This window comes from Phocoena sinus, chromosome 12, assembly GCF_008692025.1.
Source record: "Phocoena sinus isolate mPhoSin1 chromosome 12, mPhoSin1.pri, whole genome shotgun sequence".
Lineage (NCBI taxonomy): Eukaryota > Metazoa > Chordata > Mammalia > Artiodactyla > Phocoenidae > Phocoena > Phocoena sinus.
The window spans coordinates 30,396,606-30,420,868 of record NC_045774.1 but is presented as its reverse complement, the minus strand read 5'-3'; the positions used below and the strand labels follow the sequence as shown (position 1 = coordinate 30,420,868).

The 24,263-nt window shown below is 37.8% G+C and overlaps 1 protein-coding gene and 1 pseudogene across 2 annotated transcripts; both read right to left on the bottom strand.

The window, feature by feature from the left end:
• Positions 1-965: 965 nt before the first annotated feature.
• Positions 966-11,563, bottom strand: LOC116763735 (annotated as a pseudogene).
• Positions 6,395-23,701, bottom strand: LOC116763734 (trace amine-associated receptor 1). Of its 2 annotated transcripts, XM_032651806.1 has the most exons (3): positions 21,728-23,701; positions 12,644-13,721; positions 6,395-11,623 (listed from the first exon to the last, which is right to left on the bottom strand). In XM_032651806.1, the coding sequence occupies exons 2-3, from the start codon at positions 13,602-13,604 to the stop codon at positions 11,538-11,540; spliced, it is 1,047 nt and encodes a 348-aa protein (XP_032507697.1). In that variant the 5' UTR covers positions 13,605-13,721; positions 21,728-23,701; the 3' UTR covers positions 6,395-11,537. The 2 variants fall into 2 exon arrangements, with proteins under 2 accessions (XP_032507697.1, XP_032507698.1); XM_032651807.1 differs by lacking the exon at positions 6,395-11,623 and having other exon boundaries at positions 12,163-13,721.
• Between the last annotated feature and the right edge of the window lie 562 nt (positions 23,702-24,263).

Here is a 24,263-nt window from a genome sequence, read left to right as displayed (position 1 = left end):
AAATGTATATAGGGGAAAAAAAACTCTTGCCTAACTTGAAGGTAGATTTCGGGGGGACAAAAATCTTCCAAAGTATACTCTGAGAAGTAAATACAAGATTATAAATTGCTGAAACTTTTGTTAATCTACAAGGACTTTAGAAAAAGCTGCAATGGAAATTTCCCAGTGAATTAAACATTGAAAAACACTGAAGCTCTTGTGTTTTCCAAACCCTGGTGATGCCTCCTCTCCATTTTACAGACGCTGTGTTCATAGAACATGTACAGTGATTATATGATTAGACTGCATTTTACTTTTGGAGGACATAATTTATTATGGTCAAATGAGTATGTGGACAAAGAGATGGTTTCTGTGCTGCTTTTCTTTAGCAATTTGAAGTAAAATAAGAATTTTATTAAAAAGCTAATTCAAATTAACATTTGTTTCACTTTTGAGTTCGTTCTTTGTACTAGACACTGTATTTGGCATTGGAAATATAAAACCGAATGACCCGAATATAACCAAGAATTATTTCAAATTAGCAAGTACCCAAACTGGTATTGTAGACTCTAGGAAGAGCTTCGGTTTTCTCATCTGATAATTTCTTAGTCACATGAATTTTAATTCATTTTAATTAAACATATACATTGCGTGTTTAAGATAGAGTAAAAATTTGAAAAAAACTAAAAATAGGGTGATCTGCCTTTTCAAGTCTTTGAATCACAGCCTTAAATCTTTGTTTATGTAGCTAGCTGATTTTCACAGACTATTCTGTAGCAAACTTGTTTTTTTTTTTGGCCATGCTGCATGGCTTGTGGGATCTTAGATCCCTGACCAGGGATCAAACCCAGCCCATGGCAGCGAAAGCACCAAGTCCTAACCACTGGACCGCCAGGGAATTCCCTGTAACAAACTTGTTTTATGAAATGAGAAGAAGAGATAACTAAGTAAATAGAGTTACATAAACATTATGTGTTATATGTTTTATTAATGAACCAGTTTGGAAATACTTTACACAAGATTAAGCTGTTTCACATTTGTGCATTAATACCTTTCAAATAGAGCTGACAGTATTTAGGAGAAGAAAAGGTAAAGGTGAAGAGGATGAAAGGTATTTGCAGCAGAATACCTGTGTGGTTCACACCATAACGTCATGGAACAGGTCTACTGGTCACCTTTTTAAAAATTTTTTTGCGGTACGCAGGCCTCTCACTGTTGTGACCTCTCCCGTTGCGGAGCACAGGCTCCACACGCGGCCTCAGCGACCATGGTTCACGGGTCCAGCCGCTCCGCGGCATGTGGGATCCTCCCGGACCAAGGCACGAACCCGTGTCCCCTGTATCGGCAGGCGGACTCTCAACCACTGTGCCACTAGGGAAGCCCTAGATAAGTTTTTTTTCACTTCCCCCTTTGTGTTCTCAAGCGTGTTGCTGATAACTCGAGCATGTCATTTGGAAACAATAAAGATTTTGCCATAAATACCAACCATAATAGAGCCAGGAGTAAAAAAAACATGTAGTGAACAGTACTGTCCCCCCAAATTTGTTGAAAGTAAGTGCACAGAAATTGAAGCAAGCAACGAGAATCTCATAGCTCTGCATACCAGAAGCATTGACCTTAGATAGAACTAAACCAAAAGAAGAAAACGTAGGGGCTGATCAACAAAGTGTCAACAGCTGCTTTATCATGGAGGTGGTCATTTTGGTTGTGTAGTGTAGGGGGTAACACACAGCATAAAATCGATCAATTGCCATGGAACAGAGGAGGAAAATGGAGGCCAGACTTAGCATCATGTCAAAGCTCGTGTGGAATTTGCAAAACCACCCCCAAAATACCAGCAGCTCTCCACTGATCACGCCATGTTGCACGGCATAATGACCAAACCCAGCAGAAAGTCAGTGGTTGCCATGGAGAGGATCAGAAAATTTGTGGGAGAGTGAAGTTGCTTGAAATGCGATATGGAAATGATTATAACCAAGTTTCCAAAGATAGTGATAAACATGGCCCCAATCATAATTGAGTACATTATTCCTCGGACATGAAAATGGCAGCTGGTGGGAGGACAGCATTTATTTCCAAATTTTGGACAACTGGATAAGTCTTCAGGAATATAAGTTAGATCCATGGTGCTTTATGACTTCAAATTACTTTCAAGGAGGATAAGTTGGTGTTTCTTCTCTTCTTAAAATGATTCCAGTAAATTTCAGCCCCTGAGAGTACAATAAAGTCCCGTTATTAATTCATTTCAATTATATCTAAATATTTAAAATTATATCACTGGTGTTTACTTTCTGAGTTATTTGCTACATTTGAAAATGAAAAATCTCAACTGCTCACTCTTTCCTGTTTTAGTCTATTTTATTTCACCCATCTATTTATTCATTCAAAATGGGTTTATCTATTGGTTGTTCTATTCCCTGTAATGTATTGGAAGCTTTTCAGTGGTTTGCTCCACTTATATGAGGCATCTAAAATAGTCAAACTTGGGCTTCCCTGGTGGTGCAGTGGTTGAGAGTCTGCCTGCCGATGCAGGGGGCGCAGGTTCCTGCCCCGGTCTGGGAAGATCCCACATGCCGCAGAGCGGCTGGGCCCGTGAGCCATGGCCACTGAGCCTGCGCGTCCGGAGCCTGTGCTCCACAGCGGGAGAGGCCACAGCAGTGAGAGGCCCACGTACCACAAAAAAAAAAAAAAAAAAAAAGTCAAACTTATGAAGCAGAGAATACTATAGTGGTTATTGGGGGAACTGGGTAGTTGCTCAGTGTGTATAAAGTTTCAGTTATGCTAGATGAATACGTTCTGGAAGTCTGCTGTACAACATAATGCCTATAATTAATAAGATGGTATTGTGCACTTCAAAATTCATTAAGATGGTAGACCTCATGTTAAGTGTTTGTACCACAAAGAAACAAACAAAACAAAGGGACAGAAGGAAAACCTGGGAGGTGTTGGATATGCCTAGTACCTTGATTTTGGTGATGGTATCACAGGTGTTTGCATATTTCCAAACTCATCAAATCCTGCAGCTCACGGTATATCAATTATACCTCAATAAAGCTGTTTTTTTAGAAAAAGGAGGTCAATTTTCACGTTAAACTGACACTTCCCTAGAAACTCCTTTGAACTACAACATAAAAATACTTAATCCACAAAAGCTAAGTGAAATCACAATGTTTTCCTTCCGCATTCTTTCGATAATTTGAAATCTTCGTTTGTAAAAAGTCTGTGGGTGTTTTAAGAGTTATAAATGGCATGCGGCTATTGAGATACACAGAAAGCCATGTACCTACCGGCTAAACCACAGCTTCTGTACTGTCTATTCCCTTCCTCTCCTCTCCCCTTTCCTCCTCTCCTGTCTTCTACTCTTCATTTCCCTTCCCTGTATTTCTTGAGTCTTCTTCCTTATCTGAGATTCTAGCTAGTGGAACCATGTCACATACTCCATTGCTGACTGACTCATTACAGTCACAAATTTCCCACTCACAGACTCATGTGACTCCTATTGGTCACAGGCATGCCTTTCTGATATACGACCAGGAGGCAAAGACCTAGTCTATCTTGCTCACCCCTGGATTCTCAGTACTTAGGTTAATGTTTGTAGCAGGCACTAGATACATATTTCTGAATGAATAAATTTATACATAAATGGTAAGTTACAGTTGTTTTTTTAAATACCTGCATTGTTCCAGTAAAAGCAATTGATTCAATATGTTTGAAACTTTGATGAAAATGAATGGACTAGATTCAGGAGCTCAATTCATGACAGTATCCTCCTGTATTAAATTGCTTCTGTTGCTGCTATAAAAGAATCCCTCCCAGAGTAGCATTTAGACAGGCAGAGCCGAGAGATTTTCTACGAATGTATTTTACTGATCCCTTAGGCTAGTGAGACAAGAACTAAGGATCTTGAGTCCAGATAGATACGAAGGTATTAGTAAAAGAAAGAAAAAAAAAAAAGCTGCTGAGTGTTTCAGCTAAATGCACTTGGGAGATGGTGGCAGTAGTGGGATAAGAGCCCACTCAGTGGTCCATGGTTATGTTAGGATGGGGTTTTACTGGCTCATTAATGTCCCTTATGCAATACTTGGCGCCTTACCTACCTCTTTGCAGAGTTGGGAGTGTTCTTCCCACTGAAGCTCACATACTCCCAATAATTAAAGAAAATACTGCGTTGGAGAGCACATATTTAATTAAACTTGTACACATTTAAGTCCATGAATATGTAGGCAGTTAAAGTATGTTATTACCCAGAAAACCATGTGTCACACCTCAATTGCCCATATGATTTCAATGATCACAGCCATGACATTGAACCAACTTCACCTGGGTGTTGAATACAAGTAACTGCTCCATTTTTTAAAGATTGAGAGGATTCTAGAAGGTGTTTCAATGTGAGACCAAATCTTCCACTATGCCCACTTACTATTTATAAAAGGGAAAATTCAAATACTTTCAGAACTGGAGAAGCCCTCAAATGGAATGTTTACAAAGATTTATTATGTGATGCAGTTTCCAGCCTCCTTTCTCCCTTACATTCCACAGTATGGCTTTGAAATCAAGCAGCCCTGTGGTTGATTTTTGGTTGCACCACTTATTAACCATATTATTTTGGACAACTTTCTCAGGGCTCCTGAACCTCAGTCTCCTCCTTTATAGAATAGGGAGAATAGACCCTATTTAACATTTTATTTTAAACATCGTTAGAAGCATGACATCTATCTAGTAAACACTTAATGAAGCCCATGTTAACCAGTTTTAACGAATAATGACCTTTTGGAAAACTGTATTCTGATTTCTAAATCGCTGATTTTCAAAGAAACTTTTGTTTCCTAACTTGCTTATAAGTTTAACAGTTGTCTATGGAGGTATTTAAGGCCATTAGCATTATTCCTACCTTCCTTCTTGCTTTTCCTCATAAGGATTATGACATTTCTTTCAATTTTATACTTTTCTTTTTTGAGTCTTCCATGTAAACTATTTTATTAAACCCTGTAACCTTGATGAAATTGCCATTTTTGTATGTAAAAAATGTCCAAATATGAATAATTTCCCATGGGGATCTTTTCCTTTTTCCCCTCAAGTTTTAGTTTCAAGCGCTGACAGATAATAGGGTTGGCACATCTCCAGTCGTGTACATTTACAAGGAGTCAGATTATCAGTGCTAGACTCTATCATGGAACTAAAGCTTATTGAAGAGAATCTTCAATGGGCTGGACACATTCATTTCAGTAGAAGAAAAAGTTTGGTTCACTGCTATCAGAATATATCTAATAAGCTGAAATATACCATCTTAATATACACCAGATTAATGAACTAACCTAATATAGCAGCTGGCAAGAGAGCACACTAGGGCTTTCCTGAGCAGGACTGACCATGGGAGAGGTTAGATGGACGACTAACCCTTGAAAACTCTTCTGAACAAGCCTCTTTAATCCCATTGGAAAGATGTGAAAGTGAGGGCTCTTTGGTGAATGTATGTGTCGTGAGTGCCAGCTCAGTCTTCTTTCTAAGCCCTTGGAAACCGTATGGTCGCCTGACAGCTCCATATCTCTACATCATCGCAGATGGAACGGCATCTTCGGACTGGGTGGCCTCCTACTTTCAACAGTGACACCTTGTGGCAGCTTGGGAGAACTGACTCTTCAGATTCAGTCCTTAGAGAATATATCAAGAGAGCAGAAGGGAAATGGGAAAGATGGCTAATTAATTTAATTAAAACAGAGATATGGTCTTATTTTGTACTTCAAGCTGGAGAAAATGGATAGATCACTAATATAACTGTTCACATTTTAAATGAAACTCAGGTATGCAGAATTTGAATTAATCACAATTAATCATGCCATACGTCTTACCTGCTTTATTCGTTTGTAGCATAATGAATACCCATGACTGTGAACTAGCTTGACAATAGTGTACATACCCCTATATTCTGCTTTCTGCCTGTCACCTCAGGTAACTACTATATTGAATTTTTGTGTTTATCAGTTTTTGTATTCTTTTAATAGCTTTATTGTGTATGTTTGTATGATTAAATCAAAATATTGTTGGGTTTGTCTTTTGAATTATTTATAAAATGAGTATCATGCAATTTGTTGTCTTTTAGAATTCGTTTTGCTCTTATTTTTCCACTCAATTTTACGCTATACGTAACTGTAGTTCATTCATTTTCACTGCTATATAATCTTTTCTCCTATCAATAGATACTTGAATTACTTCTAGTTCTTTTGCTATTATGAATGGTGCTATTTTGAATATTCTCGCGCAAGTTTCCTGATGCTTATATTCAAGAGACTTTCTTTTTTTTTTTTTTTTTGCGGTACGTGGGCCTCTCACTGTTGTGGCCTCTCCCATTGCGGAGCACAGGCTCCGGACGCGCTGGCTCAGCGGCCATGGCTCACGGGCCCAGCCGCTCCGCGGCATGTGGGATCTTCCTGGACCGGGGCACGAACCCGTGTCCCCTGCATCGCAGGCGGACTCTCAACCACTGCGCCACCAGGGAAGCCCAAGAAAACTCTTAGTTAAATACTCATTTTGTTTGTCCCTTAATGATTAATTTCAAATTTTAGAGTTATGAGTAAATTACATACATAGAATAAATTAAGATTCTGTGTCAACAGAGGGTATAATACTGGACGAAGCCAACTTTTTTCTTAGCAGCAAGAATTCTTTTGCTTGTGTTTGTTTGTGGCCTTTGTCACCTATTTTCACTGCATTGTGAGCATATGTTATAAACAGTCCTTATGACTTTAATTTCTTCAATGATTGGAGCTGACCTGATGCCTCCCTGGTATGTTGCAGGCTCACCATAAAACCTTACTGCCAAAAACACCTTTCTTGCTATAGGTGTTACTAACAGCGTACAATAGTGGATTCAGGGATTTCATAAAAAGAAAATTTTTTAACCATGGGGGCAAACATAGGTTTGTCAAATAAGATCCTTGTTAAAATCTTCTGTCTATTATTAACATATTTTCATAAAAGAAAAGAACATCTTAAATCTGGAAATTTAGTAAGGACATGATCTTAGACAAAAGACAGTCTATTAAATTGAATAAGTATTCCATAATGAAAACCTCACTACATTGTGTTTATTTTCTCACTTTATAATGATCTGTAAAAAGTTTGTCACAGACAACACTAATCCTCAGACTGGGAGGATTTGGGAATCCCTAAGTTAGATGGTCAAGGTACCATTAGTTTGAGAAAATAATGTTAAAATGCTTAAATTTTAAGACATAACTTTAGAAATAGTTTTTCTCTTGCTGGTTTTAAAATGTTGCATTCAAGTCAGTTAGTTATCTTTCCTCTCTCCCTTCCTTGAACAAATGTTCCTAGAGCAACTATTCTGGCCCAGGTCCTACAGCAGGTGCTGGAGATAAGTGAGCCCCTGCCCATAGAAGCTCACAGCCAGGGCTTCTGAGCTCATTTCTCAATTTCAAATACGTTATTCTCCTAAAATTTCACTGTACTATATGAACTTTAAATTTTTTAATTCCTTTTTCTTAAAGATCTAAGGCAATGGTTCTTAGAAGAAATGTAATCCAAGGAACCTGGGTTGCTGTTTGAAATTGCAGATTTCTGAGTCTCAGTCCAATCAACCCCAAATAATTCGAAGGCAGTTACATCAGCCTGGGTAGTAGCCCATAAGCTAAGTCTAGTTAGCAGTTTCAGAACAAATTTTTAAATAACTTAGCTGTTAAAATATTTTTCTATTCATAAAGAATACATATTTAATGCCAGAATTAAACCTGTACAGGCACATCTGCTTCAACTTGGCTGGGGATAAAATTATGAGTCCCCATGGTTGCTTCATATCCCGCCCCCCCGCCACTTCCTGAAATAAGAAAGAGAGTGGAGTTTGTAGCCAGAACAGATTTGGACTAAAATCTCTCTCTAACTGTCAATAGCTCTATCCCCTTGGGTACCTTTTTATCCCTGATTCATCTATTCCCCTAAAGAAACGTGCATTGAATGACTTCTCTGTGCCAGGTGTACCCTGAGTACAGGGTACAATGATGAATAAGACACGGTCTCTTAACTTCTGCAATCTACACTCCATTGTGAACACAGCCAGGGAGTGTACTGATGGGAAGGGCAAGACATATTTGGAGAGTGCAGAGAAGACCCCTATCTGGTCTTAGGGGATTTAGATAGCTTCCTGGAGAGGTAACCCTCAAGATAAGTCTTTTAAAATGAGTAAATGTCAGCCAGTTAAGGGAGGTGGGGTTGCAGGGAAGGGGGCTTTTCAGGCATGGAGGCTGCAGGAGCAAAGACACAAGGAGGGAAAGCACAGGAACCACGAGGAAAGCTGGGACTTGAACCCAGGCTTGTCTGGTTCCAAAGCCTGAGGACGTCCCTCTGTGCAGGGAGCTTCAGAACTTTGGCTCTACACCAGCATGCCTCAGAGCTTACACAAGGTGCTAGTCCAAGTTCATTAGCTAGGTAGACAATAAATAGTTACTTTGCAGATAGATATCAATAGTATATATGTAGAATTGTAGAATAGAATATGTAATTACTTTATGTATATGTATCTTTATAGAAACTATCTTTAAGGAAATAAAAATTCCCACACTCTTTCAAATATACTAAATGCCAAATATTGCACATCACAGACTAATGCAGAAAGGTATCACCAGGTTAGCTTCTTTCCTCATAGACCTTGGAATAAATCTTCTACTATTCTTTTGCATAATTTTAATTGTAGAATTTATTTTCTTGACATAGGGCCTTCGTGTCCATGTTATTTCTATTTCTATTACAGCTCCCCTTCAGCAATCAAGGTTGAGAAACGCTACTTTAACACATTGCATTTTAAAAATATTGACCAATAAACAAATTTTAGAGCTTTTCGTCGCAGTTAATGCTTATCTGACTGGTATATTTATGAAGAGGAAAGTTTGCCATTGATAAGCCATTGTGAGTGGCTGAATTTAAGCTTCTAAATCACTTTAATTGATAAATACGCTGAGAACTTCTTTTAATTTGTGTGATTTCTTCCTCCTGAAAAAAATCAAAGGCTAAAACAAATTAGATGCTGTGGTTGATATGACTTTACAGTAGAACTAGCCTCAATGGAACACTCTAACCAAATTAGAATGTTGGAGCAACATAAATTGACTGGGAGCTTAGAGACTTGGGAAAGAGGTTTTAGGAGAAGGAGGAATGTGGGACAGAAGGTCAGGACCTGGCAAAGACAAATTTACTTTCTCTGAATACCTGTTTACAGTTGACCATGTGCTCAATGACCTGTGTTGAAACACTTTGGGAAATGCACATATATTTTATCTTTAAAAAAAATCTTCAGTCTGATTCTTACATCACCTAGCTTATTTGAGTGCAACATTCAAAGTATCTCTCTGAATAATTCTTTCTTTGGTACACTTTATAGTCTGCTAAATTTCAAAACATAAATCATTCTTTAAACACTTAAGTTAATGTTCACACTCTGGTTGACAATGTACGATTAACCAGACTGATTCACCAGAATCCACCAATTTACAGGAGTTTATATGGTTTGCTTTACTTTTTTGGCCAAAATTATTTATGACTCTCCAAAGATTGAATTATTGACTTCAATAACCAAGCTGAAAATCAGGATGGAACTTCCATTTCACTGATCTCTTAAGATGGAAATATTATTATTATAAAAAAATCAGTTCCAACAAGCTCCTTGCTAATACATTTATTTTTATCTCTTCTTGAGTGGAAACTTATATGAATACTTCTCTTTGAGAGGACAGTGGAATATGAGACTGCTTCAAATGAATGTTGTCTGGACTAGGAAAGGAGAGTCATGCCGTGTTGTTGCAATTGCTTTTTTGGTGTTTAGTGTAATATTGTATGTCAAGTTAAAGTTCTTTTCGTGCATGCAACCAAAAACTACTCCTACAGAGAATTCATTAGAAGACTATCTGGGACTCATGGAATCCATAAGAGAATGGATAAGTCAGTTTGGAAATGAATACTTGGGTATCTCTGGAGTCTGGGAAGCAAGAATTCCAACACCAAGAGCAGTCAGGTCACAATCTTACCACACGGATAGGATGAAAACCCACAGTTTTCATTAGTTTGTTTTCTGCTAAAAATCACTGTCTTTTTCCCTTCGTTTAAGATTCAATTTCCAAAGAAAGACCTTCTGAAAGTTTTAGTGTAGGTTATCCACCCATCTGTTTAGTTAAGGGGAAAGGCAGAAAGCCAGTCTCTTCATTACAGTCCCAACAGTTTATCCCTAGTTGGGATGGGAAAGTTCTCAAAAGCTAATTGGATTCCAGTTGGGAAATGGATTCTGGGCAACCAAAATACCTTCTGCATGAGGGAATGGTAGCTAGAATAAAGCTGGGAATAGGGAAAGACAAAGTTGTTTCTTCTTGTTTTGCTGAGAGGATGGGTTATGGGTTGTCTTTTATTATGAGTATTAAAAACAGAGGTTACAAAGAGAAATAGGCTATAGGGGATTTAGTACTAAGTAAAAAAGGTAGAATTATCTGAGTCATGAACTTGTCCCGAGAAAAATGTGGGCTCAATATTAAAACCTAAATAGTAATTTAAAATAGATATGACAAGGATGACTCTTATCAACACTATCAATATCAATATTGCTCTAGAAATTCTGACTAATGAAGTATGCAAAGAATGTAAATAAGAATAACTATTGGAAAGGAGATAAAATTTAGCATTATTTGAGGATAATATGACTATAGAGTGAAAACCCAAACAGGTCAACTGAAAAACTGAAATAAATTTTACTGTACACCAGCAATAATAATTACATAGAAAATATAATGACCTAAAAAAGATATATTCATAATAGGCAAAGCACACACACACACACACACACACACACAAGAGTACAAAACATCTAAGAATGTGTGGGAGCAAATGAAGAAAACCACAGAAACTTACTCTAAGGTACAGAAAACTGTCTAAATGCTTTTGTTCTTTTTAAAAATTTAACAAAATGGTTTCACAAGTAGAAAAAGCCAAGGTAGTTTTTGAAACTAGGAGTGATTAGGGGCAACTTGTCTTACCATGTACTAAATGAAAAGGTTTTTAAAATGTTTTTAAAATCTACTAGAACAAAAATCTAGCCAGTTCAATGGAACTAAATATACAGTCCTGAAACAGACTCTAAAAGGTGGAAGGGTTTGTGAACAGAAATGTATATACAGGAACATGCATTTTAGTTTCATTTAAAATTAGCTGCCTTACCCTAACTTACCCATGAGCATAAGTCACAGTTATTAAATAGATAAATTCAAATCCCTGGTGCTACTCAACGTAATAAAAACGACATGAAGTCTGGATGAGAAACAGCTCAAATGGGTACTTATGATTAAGAATGCTGGCCCACTTCTATAAGATCTTACTTGAAACCACTATTTTTCCTCTTTTTTCTCTTGTATATGACACCTTAATAGACATGGCATACTCCGTGTCCGATTATACCTCTTCTTATCCTTCATGTTTAGCTGCTTTGATGGATAGCTGCTTCTCTTTCAGTGTAGACTGGAGCCCAACAAGTGAATTTGTTTTATTTCCTATGGCTTGTCTTTTGAGTCTTACCACACCAGCCACGACCTTGAAATATGGTGAAATCTTCCAGACATTTTCATGAGCTTCAGTAACAGGTAACAGGAATTAATTTCTATTGTTTGAAAAAAAGGAATCAAAATGAACTAAGTGGTCAACAATGGGAAAACGGTTTAAAAAAAGTTTTGTGCATCCATACAATGTAGCCTTATACAGTCACCAAAAATTAAGTTTTTAAGAAGCGGTACGCGGGCCTCTCACTGTTGTGGCCTCTCCCGTTGCGGAGCCCAGGCTCCGGACGCGCAGGCTTAGCGGCCATGGCTCACGGGCTCAGCCGCTCCGCGGCACGTGGGATCTTCCCGGACCGGGGCACAAACCCTGTCCCCTGCATCGGCAGGTGGACTCTCAACCACTGCGCCACCAGGGAAGCCCCAAGTTTTTAAGGATTTTGAATGATATGATTCTTTCAGGAAGTGAGCTCTGAGTGATATTTTAATTTCATTTTGTTTCTATGTGATATATTATTTTTATTTTTTACTTTATTTTCTAAATTTCCTACAAGTATGAAAATCAGAAAAAAACATATTTTTAAAATATAAACATTGAGATTTAAGAATTAGAATATATAAATAAGAATTAATGATAAATAGCAAATTATGTGTAAACAATTACTTAATAGTAACATTTAATGTGTACTTTCAGTTGATTTTACAAAAAGGCATATATATTCAAGCAAAGGAATGACAAATCTCTTCTAATTTGCATCCCCAAATGTAGCCTCTTAGTTTCCACCACTGAACAACTGAGCAAGGTACCACTGTCAATTTCATGGCAGTTCATGTAAGGTCAGGAGAAGTTCTTTAAAATACAAGTCCCTAAATTCTGGGCTTGTAAATCTTCAATATGTATAATAAGAATGGCAAATAGGAAGCAAGATATAAGCATCACATCTAACTACACAATCTTTGACCCTAATACTTGATAAAAGCCCCTGTAGCTGGTGCATGTGGTTGACACTATGTTGTGTTCATAAATATGATCACCAACTGTTGGCCAAACAGTAAAGTCTAATAATTCTATGGATTTAATTCTAAAAATAATTTACATCTAGATGAATCTTTTTGGAAAATTTTACCAAATAGAATCATCTTCAGTGCTCTTCTGAACCAGGGATAGAAAAATGCATAAACCATTGGATTTAAAGTGGAATTCAAGTAGCCAAACCAAATCAATGCATCGTTCAGGATGGGCGGAATAGTATAGTCCAGGAAAGGATCCATGACTGTGCAGACAAAGAAAGGACACCAGCATGTTAAGAAAACTCCCATCACAGTCCCTAAAGTCTTCGTAGCTTTCCTTTCTTTGCTTTGTGAAATTCCATTTTTCTCTTCCAACCCAATTCGAAATTTCTGATTTGCATCATGAATTGATCTTGCCTGCCCTTTTGCTATGAAATATATTCTACAATAGATGCATATCATAATAGAGCCAGGTATATAGAAAGAAGTCAGAAAGGCCAGAACCCCAGATGTTTTGCTGAAGAAGACAGAGCAACTCCCTATGCAGTGAATGTGTTTGTAATACATCTCTTCAGCTCCTTTGAGGTTTAGCTCCAGAAAGATCATTCCAAATGCAAAAAGAGCAGGAATACTCCAACTAATGAAGATCATCACAAAAATAACCAAGATGTTGATCTTAGTTTTGTATCTCAATGGGTCACACACAGCATAGTAGCGGTCAATGGAAATGAAGGACAAGTGAAAAATTGATGCTGAGCTCAGCATAATATCAGTGCTGGTGTGAATTTTACAGAAGACTTCTCCAAAATACCAGCAGTGCTCAACGGATCTCACCATACTATAAGGCATGACCAGACACCCCAGCAGAAAGTCCACGGTGGCCATGGAATGAATGAGCCAATTAGTTGGCGTATGAAGTTGCTTGAAGTGTGATATAGAAATAATAACTATTAGATTGCCAACCACTGTGGTTAGAATTATGAGCACCATTAAACTGTACAGGGAAGCACGGACGTCATTTGACCAGCTGCTTTTCACACAGGAGATATTAATTATATTGTGGCAAAAGGACGTCATTCCTGAGGGTTATGCACTAGTTATTATCTTTTCCTTTGTGTGTTGAGGAGTCTTTCTTCGAAATCCATGATCAGGTTAGAGTTCCTTCTTTTATTTCCATATATGTATCCCAGAAACCTGGGAGGATAAAAGAAAGGAAGTCATCAGCAATTTGATTCTTCTCACTTTGATTCTTCTCACATTTACCTATTACTTCTTGCTGAAAAATGATTATTTTGGAAAGAGCTTTTATTTCCAAGTTTAGTTCAGTAGTTCAGTTCTACAATTATTATTATTATTATATATATATATTTTTTTGTGGTATGCGGACCTCTCACTGTTGTGGCCTCTCCCGTTGCGGAGCCCAGGCTCCAGACGCGCAGGCCCAGCGGCCATGGCTCACGGGCCCAGCCGCTCCACGGCATGTGGGATCTTCCTGGACCGGGGCACAAGCCCATGTCCCCTGCATCGGCAGGCGGACTCTGAACCACTGCGCCACCAGAGAAGCCCCTGCAATTATTTTTAACATCTACTTGATGCTGCCCACTGTGCTGGAAATGCAAAGTTGAATTATTCGTTTGAAATATATGATTCTGTAATTCTGTAATACTCAGCTAAATTCTCGAATTTGCAATACATTTTTCAATACATGTACAATACATATTATGTGTAATATATAATACATTATATAATTATGTATTATAAATATAAAAAGAGGGGGAGAGAGAGAGTTTGGAGGAAGAATGTAAATTCTGGCTATCAATGAACAACCTGTCACTATATTGTGAAAATGCTGGAAAATAACAACAAGTCTTAGCATTCCAGGAGTCCACCCTCCTCTTTGGCTCTTATTCCCTCTGGGCTGACAGTTTAGGTCAAGACCACATAGAAATTGAAACTTATCCAAAACTAGAATTGGAGGAATAAGATATTTAGGAACTAAAATGCATATTTTAGTAAATTTGAAGTATCTCTCCCCCTAATCCCTTTCTGCCTTCTCTTCTCAGGAGGAAACATATTCATATCAAGTACATCCGTAAGATTTATTTCAATAAACACCCAGACCCACTTTATGACAGAACAAATTGCAGACGAAATCTATTTATATTATCTGAGCTCTGTAATATTTGAATTATAATTAAAATTTTGCTAAAAGAACGATGGAGTTTTTACTCTGAAATTTGTGTTCACTCAACTAAACTATCATTTAGAGTTATAAATCTTCTACTTGGACCTTTTTTTTTTTTTTCTATTTCCCCCCTTTTCTTCTTTCTCTTACTTTTGCTGTTGACATTAAAGGAACCAAGCAACACACCTGTAATCAGTGTTTAGAACTGTTTGCTAATAATTACTACCAGTCAAGAAAACATTCCTACCTGATATCACATTGACTAGCTTTACTCAGCGGGAACTAGGGTCCAAAAATAAGTAAGGGAAGATGAAAAGGGGAAAAAAACTGGTTGTTCAGTTTTAGAAGACTACCTTCATAGATGATGAAAAAGTCATCTGACAACTTTGTATGCCATGTTCTTCATTCCCAGATAAAAACCAAATGGCTTCCTCCTCATAATGGTAACATCCTGGTTTTAGAGAATAGAGCCTGAAGCATGGTATCTGGGAAATTATTGATAATACCAATGACATTTCAGAAGAGTAAGTTGTCTGACCAACTTTAAGAACATTACACATAATTTTTGTGCAAGTAATTTTTGTTATAATTTATTTTTAAAAAGATTGACTTGTTTAAATAAATGCCCTATGATGATATTGAGTTGAGTGCTTACCTAAAAACATGACATAATAGTGTTTTTGTTTCTTTTCTTCCAGCTCTAAAAATTTAGCTAGCTAGAAATGCTTACTCTCTGTATGTAAAAATTGCCAAGTTGGGACTTCCCTGGTGGCGCAGTGGTTGAGAGACCGCCTGCCTATGCAGGGGACACGGGTTCATGCCCGGGTCCGGGAAGATCCCACATGCCGCGGAGCGGCTGGGCCCCGTGAGCCATGGCCGCTGAGCCTGCGCGTCCGGAGCCTGTGCTCCGCAACGGGAGAGGCCACAACAGTGAGAGGCCCGCGTACCGCAAAAATAAAATAAAATAAAATAAAAATTACCAAGTTGAACGTACAGTAGTAATAAGGAAAGTTAATAAATCTCTTTAATTACCTAGCTAAGCAAACAGTTCTGTGCAAATGATCTAATCACCTAATGTTTGAAAACGATGTACGATTTAAAAATATATTGGTAAGCATTACAGTTTAAAGTAGATCTGTCTAGCAGGACAGGAACTCACTGGTTGAGTGGCCCCAACTTCCCAATAATGGGCCATCAGCACTAAGTTCACCATGCCCTTTGTCTCTGGCTCCTTCAACCACCCATCTCTAATGGTTCAGACTCTCAATCCCAAACTTTTCTATACAATTCCTAATGTGAACCCATCTCCCAATCTACCTACCCATTACCCGCCCTCCCCAAAACCATTCCAAGTGTGCCCTCCAGAACTCATGGTCATCACCCTACTTCCTCAAGCTCTTTATTAAATGCTTCCCTCTCTTTGTTCTAGCTAAAACCATCTTTCCCCTGAGGATATCTCATCCCCTACAGACTTGTCAAAGGCAGCTGTTTTCTCACCTGTATCCCTAGCTACCCTTTATATTACAGGACTTAGAGGAAAACTAAGCATCCTCTTGTACTCATTGACATTGTGGATACTTTTCCGTCTTTCCTTCCTAACCTCCACCCCTTGCAAACTCTGAAGTTCTGTGTTCAAACTATACCTCTTCTTGCTGCAGACCTCAGACTTCCAAGTCAGGTCTCTCTGTCTTGAAGATGTTAACTCCTAGTCTACCGTCACTTTCTCCAAGGCTACTCTTGCCAAAATTCTTGATAATTTTCTTGTCCACATAAATGATCCAATAATGGACTTTCAGCTCTTTAACCCTCTGTCTTCCAACAAGCATGTCCTCCACTCCATATTATCTCACACTTTCATAGTCATCCCCAGAATCTGCCATTATCGGTAATGAAGCCATTCCAAATGATTAATTTCAAGTTCCACCCTTTGTCTTCCCAGGCCATGCCACTAATGCTCTACTTCCAACACTTGTTCAACCTGCTTGAAGCCCATAATTCATTTATCTTATCACCTTTTCACTGTTCCTCATTTACTTACACTCATCTCTTTACCTAGTGTAGATTCCAAATTTTTTTAACATTATTTTAAACTCTCCCCCATTAATACACTTTTCTGGCTAAACTTGACCCCTTGTTAAATCGAGTTTGCCTCTTACTGTATTACACATGTGCAACTGAACATGATGGAGAAAAACAGACAATTGGCCTCAGATTAAATTCATGACAGGTATGAACCATTCGAACTGCTGAAGAATCCTACCCAGTTCCCTATTACATTCATTCTCCCACTCTTCGAGATGACTATTTCATATCACCTCCCTCCTTCAATCTCAAATACTTTCCTCATCCTCATTCTCAGTTAATGACTTGTATCTTGTTTCACTGAGAAAATAGATGCAATCAGAAGAGAATGTCCATATTCCCACCTCTACCCCTACACCAGCTTACATCTGTTCATATACTCAGCCTTCCCTCTTATTACTACAAATGAACTAACCATCTCCCATCAGAGCCGCCCCTTCATATGTGTCCTATAGGCACCCTTTCATGCCTGTTCAAGAATATACCCTCCAATTCTCCTCTATCCCCTGAATCTTCAGGAGTTCTCTTCTAAATAATTAACTCTAGTGTTCAAAAAATGTAGTAATATTCCATCTTAAAAAGAATTATTTTAAACCCACATCTTTCAATTATCACCTTATTTCTCCCCTTTATGAAAAAAGAAAACATCTTTGAAAGAGTCATGTAGACTCCTTGTCTTCAGTTATTCTCTTCCTAACCTTTTGAATCCACTCTAATGAGACTTTTGTCATTAACACTTCACCAAAACAATCTTAACCATATTGTTCTATATTACTAAACCCAATGGTAAACTCTCAGTCTTCATCTTGATGACCCCTCAGTTACTTCTTGAAACAATTTCTTCCTTGGCTCCAACTCACCTCCCTCTTGGAGCTCTGTTAACTCACTAGCTCTTCTTTATAGTCTCATTACTGGTTCTTCCTCAAGTCACCGGCCCTAAGGCTAGTCCTTGGTTCTCTTCTCTATTTACAGCTTCTCCCTAGGTTATTTCTTATAGTCTCATGACTTTAAAAAAGAGTCTCAAATGAGTATCTCCAGCCTTAACTTCCCCCCTGAACTCTGAACTAAAATTTCCTGCTGCCTGGAGAATATCACCACTTATCATGTCTAAAGCCAAGTCTCTAATCTCCCCCATAATATGTGTTCAACCCCTCTTCCTCCCTAACGTCTAGAAATGGCAACTCCATTCTTGAAAATCTTCAGTCCCAAACACTGAAGTAATTCTTTACTTCTCTCTCTCACACTCAACAATATAGCCAACTTTCAGTAAATACCTTGACTCTTCATTGAAAGTATGTCCAGAATCAGACCATTTCTCATCACTTGTACCATAGCCATAAACTTATCACTAACCACTGTCAAATTAGTAGCCTCCCAACTGGTTTCCTGGCTTCTCCTCCATTTTTCCCCTTCCTTTTTGACTTACTTTTAGTGTCTTGACTTAACATATAGCTTCTAAGCCAAGAAGGGGTGAATTGTTTCCCTCCTCACTACTCTTTCATAAAACGTAAAGAATGTGAACAAATTCTGTGGAAGGTGTGGAGCGTATGTTCAATAGAAGATGTTGACAGAGGAGAAGATTATTCTGTTTACAACCGGGTGTGAGAATTCATTATAAAGCAAAAGGAAAGGAGGTCCACAGTGTCCTTTGAAAAAAGGCAATCATAGAGTCAGGAGAGGAAAGTCATAGCCTTTTAAAAACCCAGCTACAATCACTGGGGTCCAGGGGAATAGAGCCTGGGAGAGGCAGAAGCTGTATAGGCTTAGATGAGGAATTCCACAGCATGCCCAACCCTTACAGGAGAATGTCACCTGAGTTCCCAAGCGGTTTTACAGAGAAGTCAAGATCTCCTGCCCCTTACCACGAGGAAACGGGAAGCCATTCAAGGAAATGCCAGCAAAATGGCCTGGAGTTGCAATAATGTAGAACCTTCCACCAGGTATAGGTACTTGTATGTCCTTACCCGAATGCACAAGCTAAATAGACATACAAAAGTTGTCTCCAAACAGAAAATGTGGAGCAGTTAATTTCCTGGGGAGTTCAAGGCAGAGGCCACTTGGTACCTTAAAGGAAACTAAGAATAAACAACTGTTTATCTGGGAGAAGACCAATCCAGGTAGAGGGGTCGGCAAGTACAAAGGCCCTGAGGTGGGAGCATGCCTAGTATGCTTGCAAAATAGCAGATGTCAATGTGGTTGGAGCAGAGCAATGAAAGCAGAGAGAAATCGATGGAGAGGCCAGAGAAGCTGCACAGGGCTACATTGAATAGGGCCCACAGTAAGAATTTCAGCTTTGCCTTTGAGTGAGAAAGGAAAACAATGGAGGGTTTTGAATCCAGTAACATGCTCTGACAGATTCTAACAGATTCACTCTGGCTGCTGTGTCGAGAACAGGGACAGAGGGCAAGGACAAAGTGAGATGATTAGGAAGCCGCTAAAATAACCTGGTGAAAGAAGATGGTGGTTTAGAGAAGGGCAGTGGTCAAGTTTGGATATGTTCTGAAAGTACAGCAGGCAGGATTTACAGATAGACTGAATATGTGTTGGGAGAAAGTTATCAAGGGAAATAGCAAGGCTTCTGGTCTGGGCAGCTTGAAGGGTGGAGGTCCCATTTACTGAGATGGGAAGATGGCGGTTAGAGGAGGGTAAGAAGCAGGAGGAAGTCAAGAGTTCAGTTTTGAACTTGGAGGCTGGTGCTGTGTGCTGAATAGCATGGCCTTTAGTACCTAGCTGCCTTTGTTTAAGTCTGGGGTGGGCCATTCACTAGTTCTGTGGCCTTGGACATTCTACCCAACCTCTTGGGGCCGTAGTTTGATAATGTGGAAAAACAATCTATTTCCTGGGCTTCTATGAGGCTGAAATAAGTTAATATTTGCAAAGTGCTTATAATAGTATCTTGTACATAGTGTTTATCCGATAAATAAACATCCAAGGGGAACGTTAAGGGTGTGTTGAGGGAAGGTATAAGAACCATCGCGAGGCTTTTTGAAGACTACATGTATATTTAAATCAATATAAAAAAGATATACTCTAGACTGTCACTATGGGCAGAGGGAGGAGGGGGGTGAAGGGTGAACAAAAAATAAGATGAAATGGAACAAACAGAAATAGTGTGTCACAAGGGAATAGATGGCTTTATTCACTGCTATGGCCCCAGGGCCTGGAAAATGAGCACAAAATGAGCATGAAATGAACACGAAAATGAATAAAGGATTGAATGAATGAACAAATAAACTGAGGGGTTCATTAGCTCAATTCTGTGCTCCCTGGGACCAATAAAAATTAAGGCATATACGCATAGCATGGATCTGATTCCAAAGATAGAGGAAAAATATAGGCATTCAGATAGAAGTTCCTTGATTGCGGTGATGGTATCACAGGTGTTTTGATAAGTCCAAACTCATCAAATTGTACACATAAATTATGTGCAGTTCTTTGAATATCATAACTCAATAATGCTGTTTTTAAAAAATAAGAAAAGGAGGATCAGTCTAACATAGGGATTCTCATCTGTAATTTTGGAAGCCAGAGGGCAGTGGAATGAGCTTAGAAACTATTAAGGAAATAGGATGGCAACTCAACAATCCTATATTCAGCCAAAATAGTAATCATATGAAGGCAGAAAAAGGACAGCAAATATATGTCTCTGACCACCTTCTGAAAGTCTCTAGAACATATTCTAACAATATAAAAATTAAAACAAAAATTTCTAAATAGCAAAAGATGAAGAGTAAAAGCAACAATAGTGAGTAATATTATCTAAATTGGGATTTAGTTTATATCAAAAAGAATTATGATAATATGACGCCATATAATACTGTTAAAAAAGAATTTTTGAAATGGAAAAAACAAATTTCAAGAAAACACATAATATTAACCTGGAATTTAAATTTTCAACTGTGTATAAGATAGATAACTAGTAAGAACCTTCTGTATAAAAAAAAATGAAATTAAATTAAAAAAATTTTTCAACTATGTCAATAACCCCTAGTTGTTAACAGCACTGGTGAATAGCTGGCAAGTTAATTTTCTTGACCAGATTGTAAGATGCATAACTAATAATGTAATTTTGGAAAAATTCTCCAGCTGTATTTTTTGAAGTTCAAAATGCCAAATTGTTTGATCTAGCAAATGTTTGGTGCAATGATTTTCATTACAGCAACAAAAGTAAAAAGTAAAATTGTCTGAACTTATATCAGAACTTAAGTAAAATTGTCTGAACTTATATCATGAACCTCAGTAGATATATGTTCAACAAGATGTCAAATTGGAAGAGTTGGTTCTTTTTATAAGACATAGAAAGATGTCAATCAGATCCTGTCAAGTAAAGAAAAAAAATTGCAGTGTTTTAAAATACCATGTACAGGGACATACACACCTACACACACACAGAGGCACACACATTAAAGCAGGAAGTCATTCAGAAATGTGCCAGGATTTTTCCCACCAAATAATATTTGTGCAAGTAAGATTTTAGTTCTGTAGTTTAGTATATAGGAACAATAAGATACAGTTTAATTTTAAAACCTGAAAAATCTCCATGAAGACTCCTCTATTATATCAAAACCAGCCAACAAACACAACATGTCATTTCCTTCTTCATTTACAAGGAAAGGAAATTTTCAAAAATCATGTTTCAACTTTTCAAATTTTCTAGCTTCACACAGGTGAATTTTTAATAAAAGTGAAATATTTTTAAAAGCACATGTAAAGCAAGCTATTTAAAAATATGTAACTCTTTTTATCCTCTCCTACTAATATGACAGAAGCCTTGTGAATCTTCCCAATAAATAATCCTAAATTTTAATGTAGGAATAAGTACGAAACCATTGATAAGTCTTATTCTCTTGAGCACTCTCCCTGTAAAAGATTACCTGGGCCTCCAGGCTAGTCTGTGTGATTTGGCGAGGCCGTTCATCGCCTTCAGACCTACCTTTTCAGGAAAGGGTTACAGAGCGAGTGGATGAGCAGAAACACAACCTTTGGGAGGAAGCTGTCTGCACGTGTCTCCCGTACACCTGCTGCAGGTGGAGCCACCGCGGCTCTATGATAGACCGCAGTTAACGCAGACAGAATGACGCAGATATTAAAATCTGAAAAAGATAAGCTGATAATAAATCTTTCTGAAACAAGGTAACAGTATACTATTGAGAAAGATAAGTGGAAGGTGCTTTTACTCTAAACCAGCATCAGGAAGCTAGCAGTCAGCAAACTAGAGAAGGTAAATATTACCATTACTTTAAAAATAGTCTCAAGCATGAGCCACCAGGAGCCACAGTCATGGGTGTTAACAGCATATAAATGAAACCACATGTCCATTAAAACTGCCTTAATTGTTGATTAATTTGAAAAAAAGTACTCCTGTATTAGACATCTGTACAATGCAGATAATAGCACTAAAAAACAACAACAAAAAACCCCACCTCACTTCCAAAATAGATGATTTGTACCTGACGAAGGAATATTTTTAAAAATCAGACTGTATTTAAACCCAATAACATCTTATAGTTAGAAAATAATTTAAGGCATTGGCTTTCAAAATTTTTTAACCACGATAGGAAAAAAATGCATTTTAGATAATGAATCAACACACATGTAAGTACACATTTGTAACAGAAGCAGATGTTTTCATTAAAAATATCCTTAGCTCATTCAATTCACTAACACTCTCTATTTTATGCTATTTCATTTTTTTCAAATGAGTAGGGTTCCCACCTCAATAATGTTACTAATCACAATTAGAAAAACATGACTTTAGAGATTATATGATCACACATATTTAGCCCACCAATTTTTAAATTCCTATATATAAAACTTCCAAAATGACCCTCTTTTTAGACAAGTGCCTTCAGTATAGCAAAATAAATAGCTGAACAAGTGTAGTTTCTCATCTATTTCTATCTCTCTGTTATTCTGCCAAAGGAAATCATAGGATCATTATGACAGATTGATTATCAGTTCCAATTCTTACTCTCCTAGCATCTACACCTTTGTCTTTGCTTCACTGGGAGTGGAAGGTACTACCCTGTCCTTTGAGCCCGAGCTTTGCCACTTGGCTTGTTTGGGCCAAAAGAGTGTAGACAGAAATAAAAGTGTGCCAGTTCCAGCCTAGTTGTCAGGAGGGCTCAAGTGTTTGTGAATGTCCTCTGTGCCATCCCCATGAGGAGAACACGCCCTGGAGAAGCCCACTTGTCCAGGGAGGCTGAGAGGCATGCAGAGCAGACTAGGGCATGGAGATATGCAGTATATGGCAGAGCCACCCTAGCTGACCCTACAGATTCATGAACTTAAGTGGCTATTATCTTAAGCCACTGAGTTTTGGGCTGGTTTGTTACACAACATTGTCATGGGAATAACTAACTGAGTTAATTCTATTTCTGAAAGAAGTCACTGAAATCTATTACCCATTCTCTTGCCTTGGAGAAATACTGACACCAGAGAAGTACTGACACCACACGATGGGCCACCTGTGATCTAAACAGCCATTGACAAAAACTGCAACAGCACAAAGAAAGAAAGCAAAAAATAAAAATTACCCCATACTAGGTGAAGTTGACCTTTTACAAAGTAAATGTAACTCCATCTTCAGAAATTCCTAGATATTAAAGGTCAGTTCAAGAAATAACTCCAAGTTCACTTCTTATTAACAGTACATAGAAAATATCATTCATCTTTCCAAAAATTAGTTCAATGTGTGCCTGACTCATGTGTATACCTGTCATTTTGTGAATGACTGAGAAAGCATAATGCCTCACATATTGGAGTTTATTAAGCTCCAGGAAATCAAAGATCTTATCTGCTTTGTTCACTACTGTCTCTCCATCACCTAAAATAGTGCCTGCAAACCATAAACACCCAATACACATTTGCTCATTGAACGATATTGATTTACTGATTAAACTTATTATTTTTAAAAATCAAAGTATTACATTGATATGGAACTCTTATAGCTCCACTTGTGTTAATTACTAAACTTCACCACCAGTCAATCTTTTCATTTTAAGTCTAGTTATTTTTTTCACCTGAAAATTTCTTTAACCAACAATGACTGAGTGCTAGGCTTGTGAGATGAAAGATAATTATGATTCTTTCTGCCAGGAATAGATAGCTAATGGTGAGACAGACATGCAAACTGTTGGTCATATTACAATAGAGAGAATGCTAAACGGAAATATAAAGGCCGTGTATGGGAGCACATAAGAGAGATCTTGAAAGCACCTGTGGTACCCAGGAAAGGCTTCACATAGAAGCTGAATCTAGAAAGAGGGTCTCAGAAAATTTCTCAAAAAGACTAAATTTAAAATGGCAAATACGCACAAAATCTTTTTATTTAGTCTTAATAAACTAATTTCATAGTGGAAAATTAAAGTCCTTTAATCAGTAAGGATCATGTTTTACATTTTTATTATCTTATTCCAGCATTCTTTTTTTTTTTTTTTTTTTTTTTTTTTAAACATCTTTATTGGGGT

Coding starts and splice junctions, on each gene's coding strand:
- LOC116763734 (XM_032651806.1), bottom strand. CDS start 13,604: ATGACGTCCTTTTGCCACAATATAATTAATATCTCCTGTGTGAAAAGC. Junction 11,624..12,643: donor ACTGAAGATGATTCTATTTG/GTAAAATTTTCC, acceptor TTCAAACAATAG/AAATTAATTCCTGTTACCTG.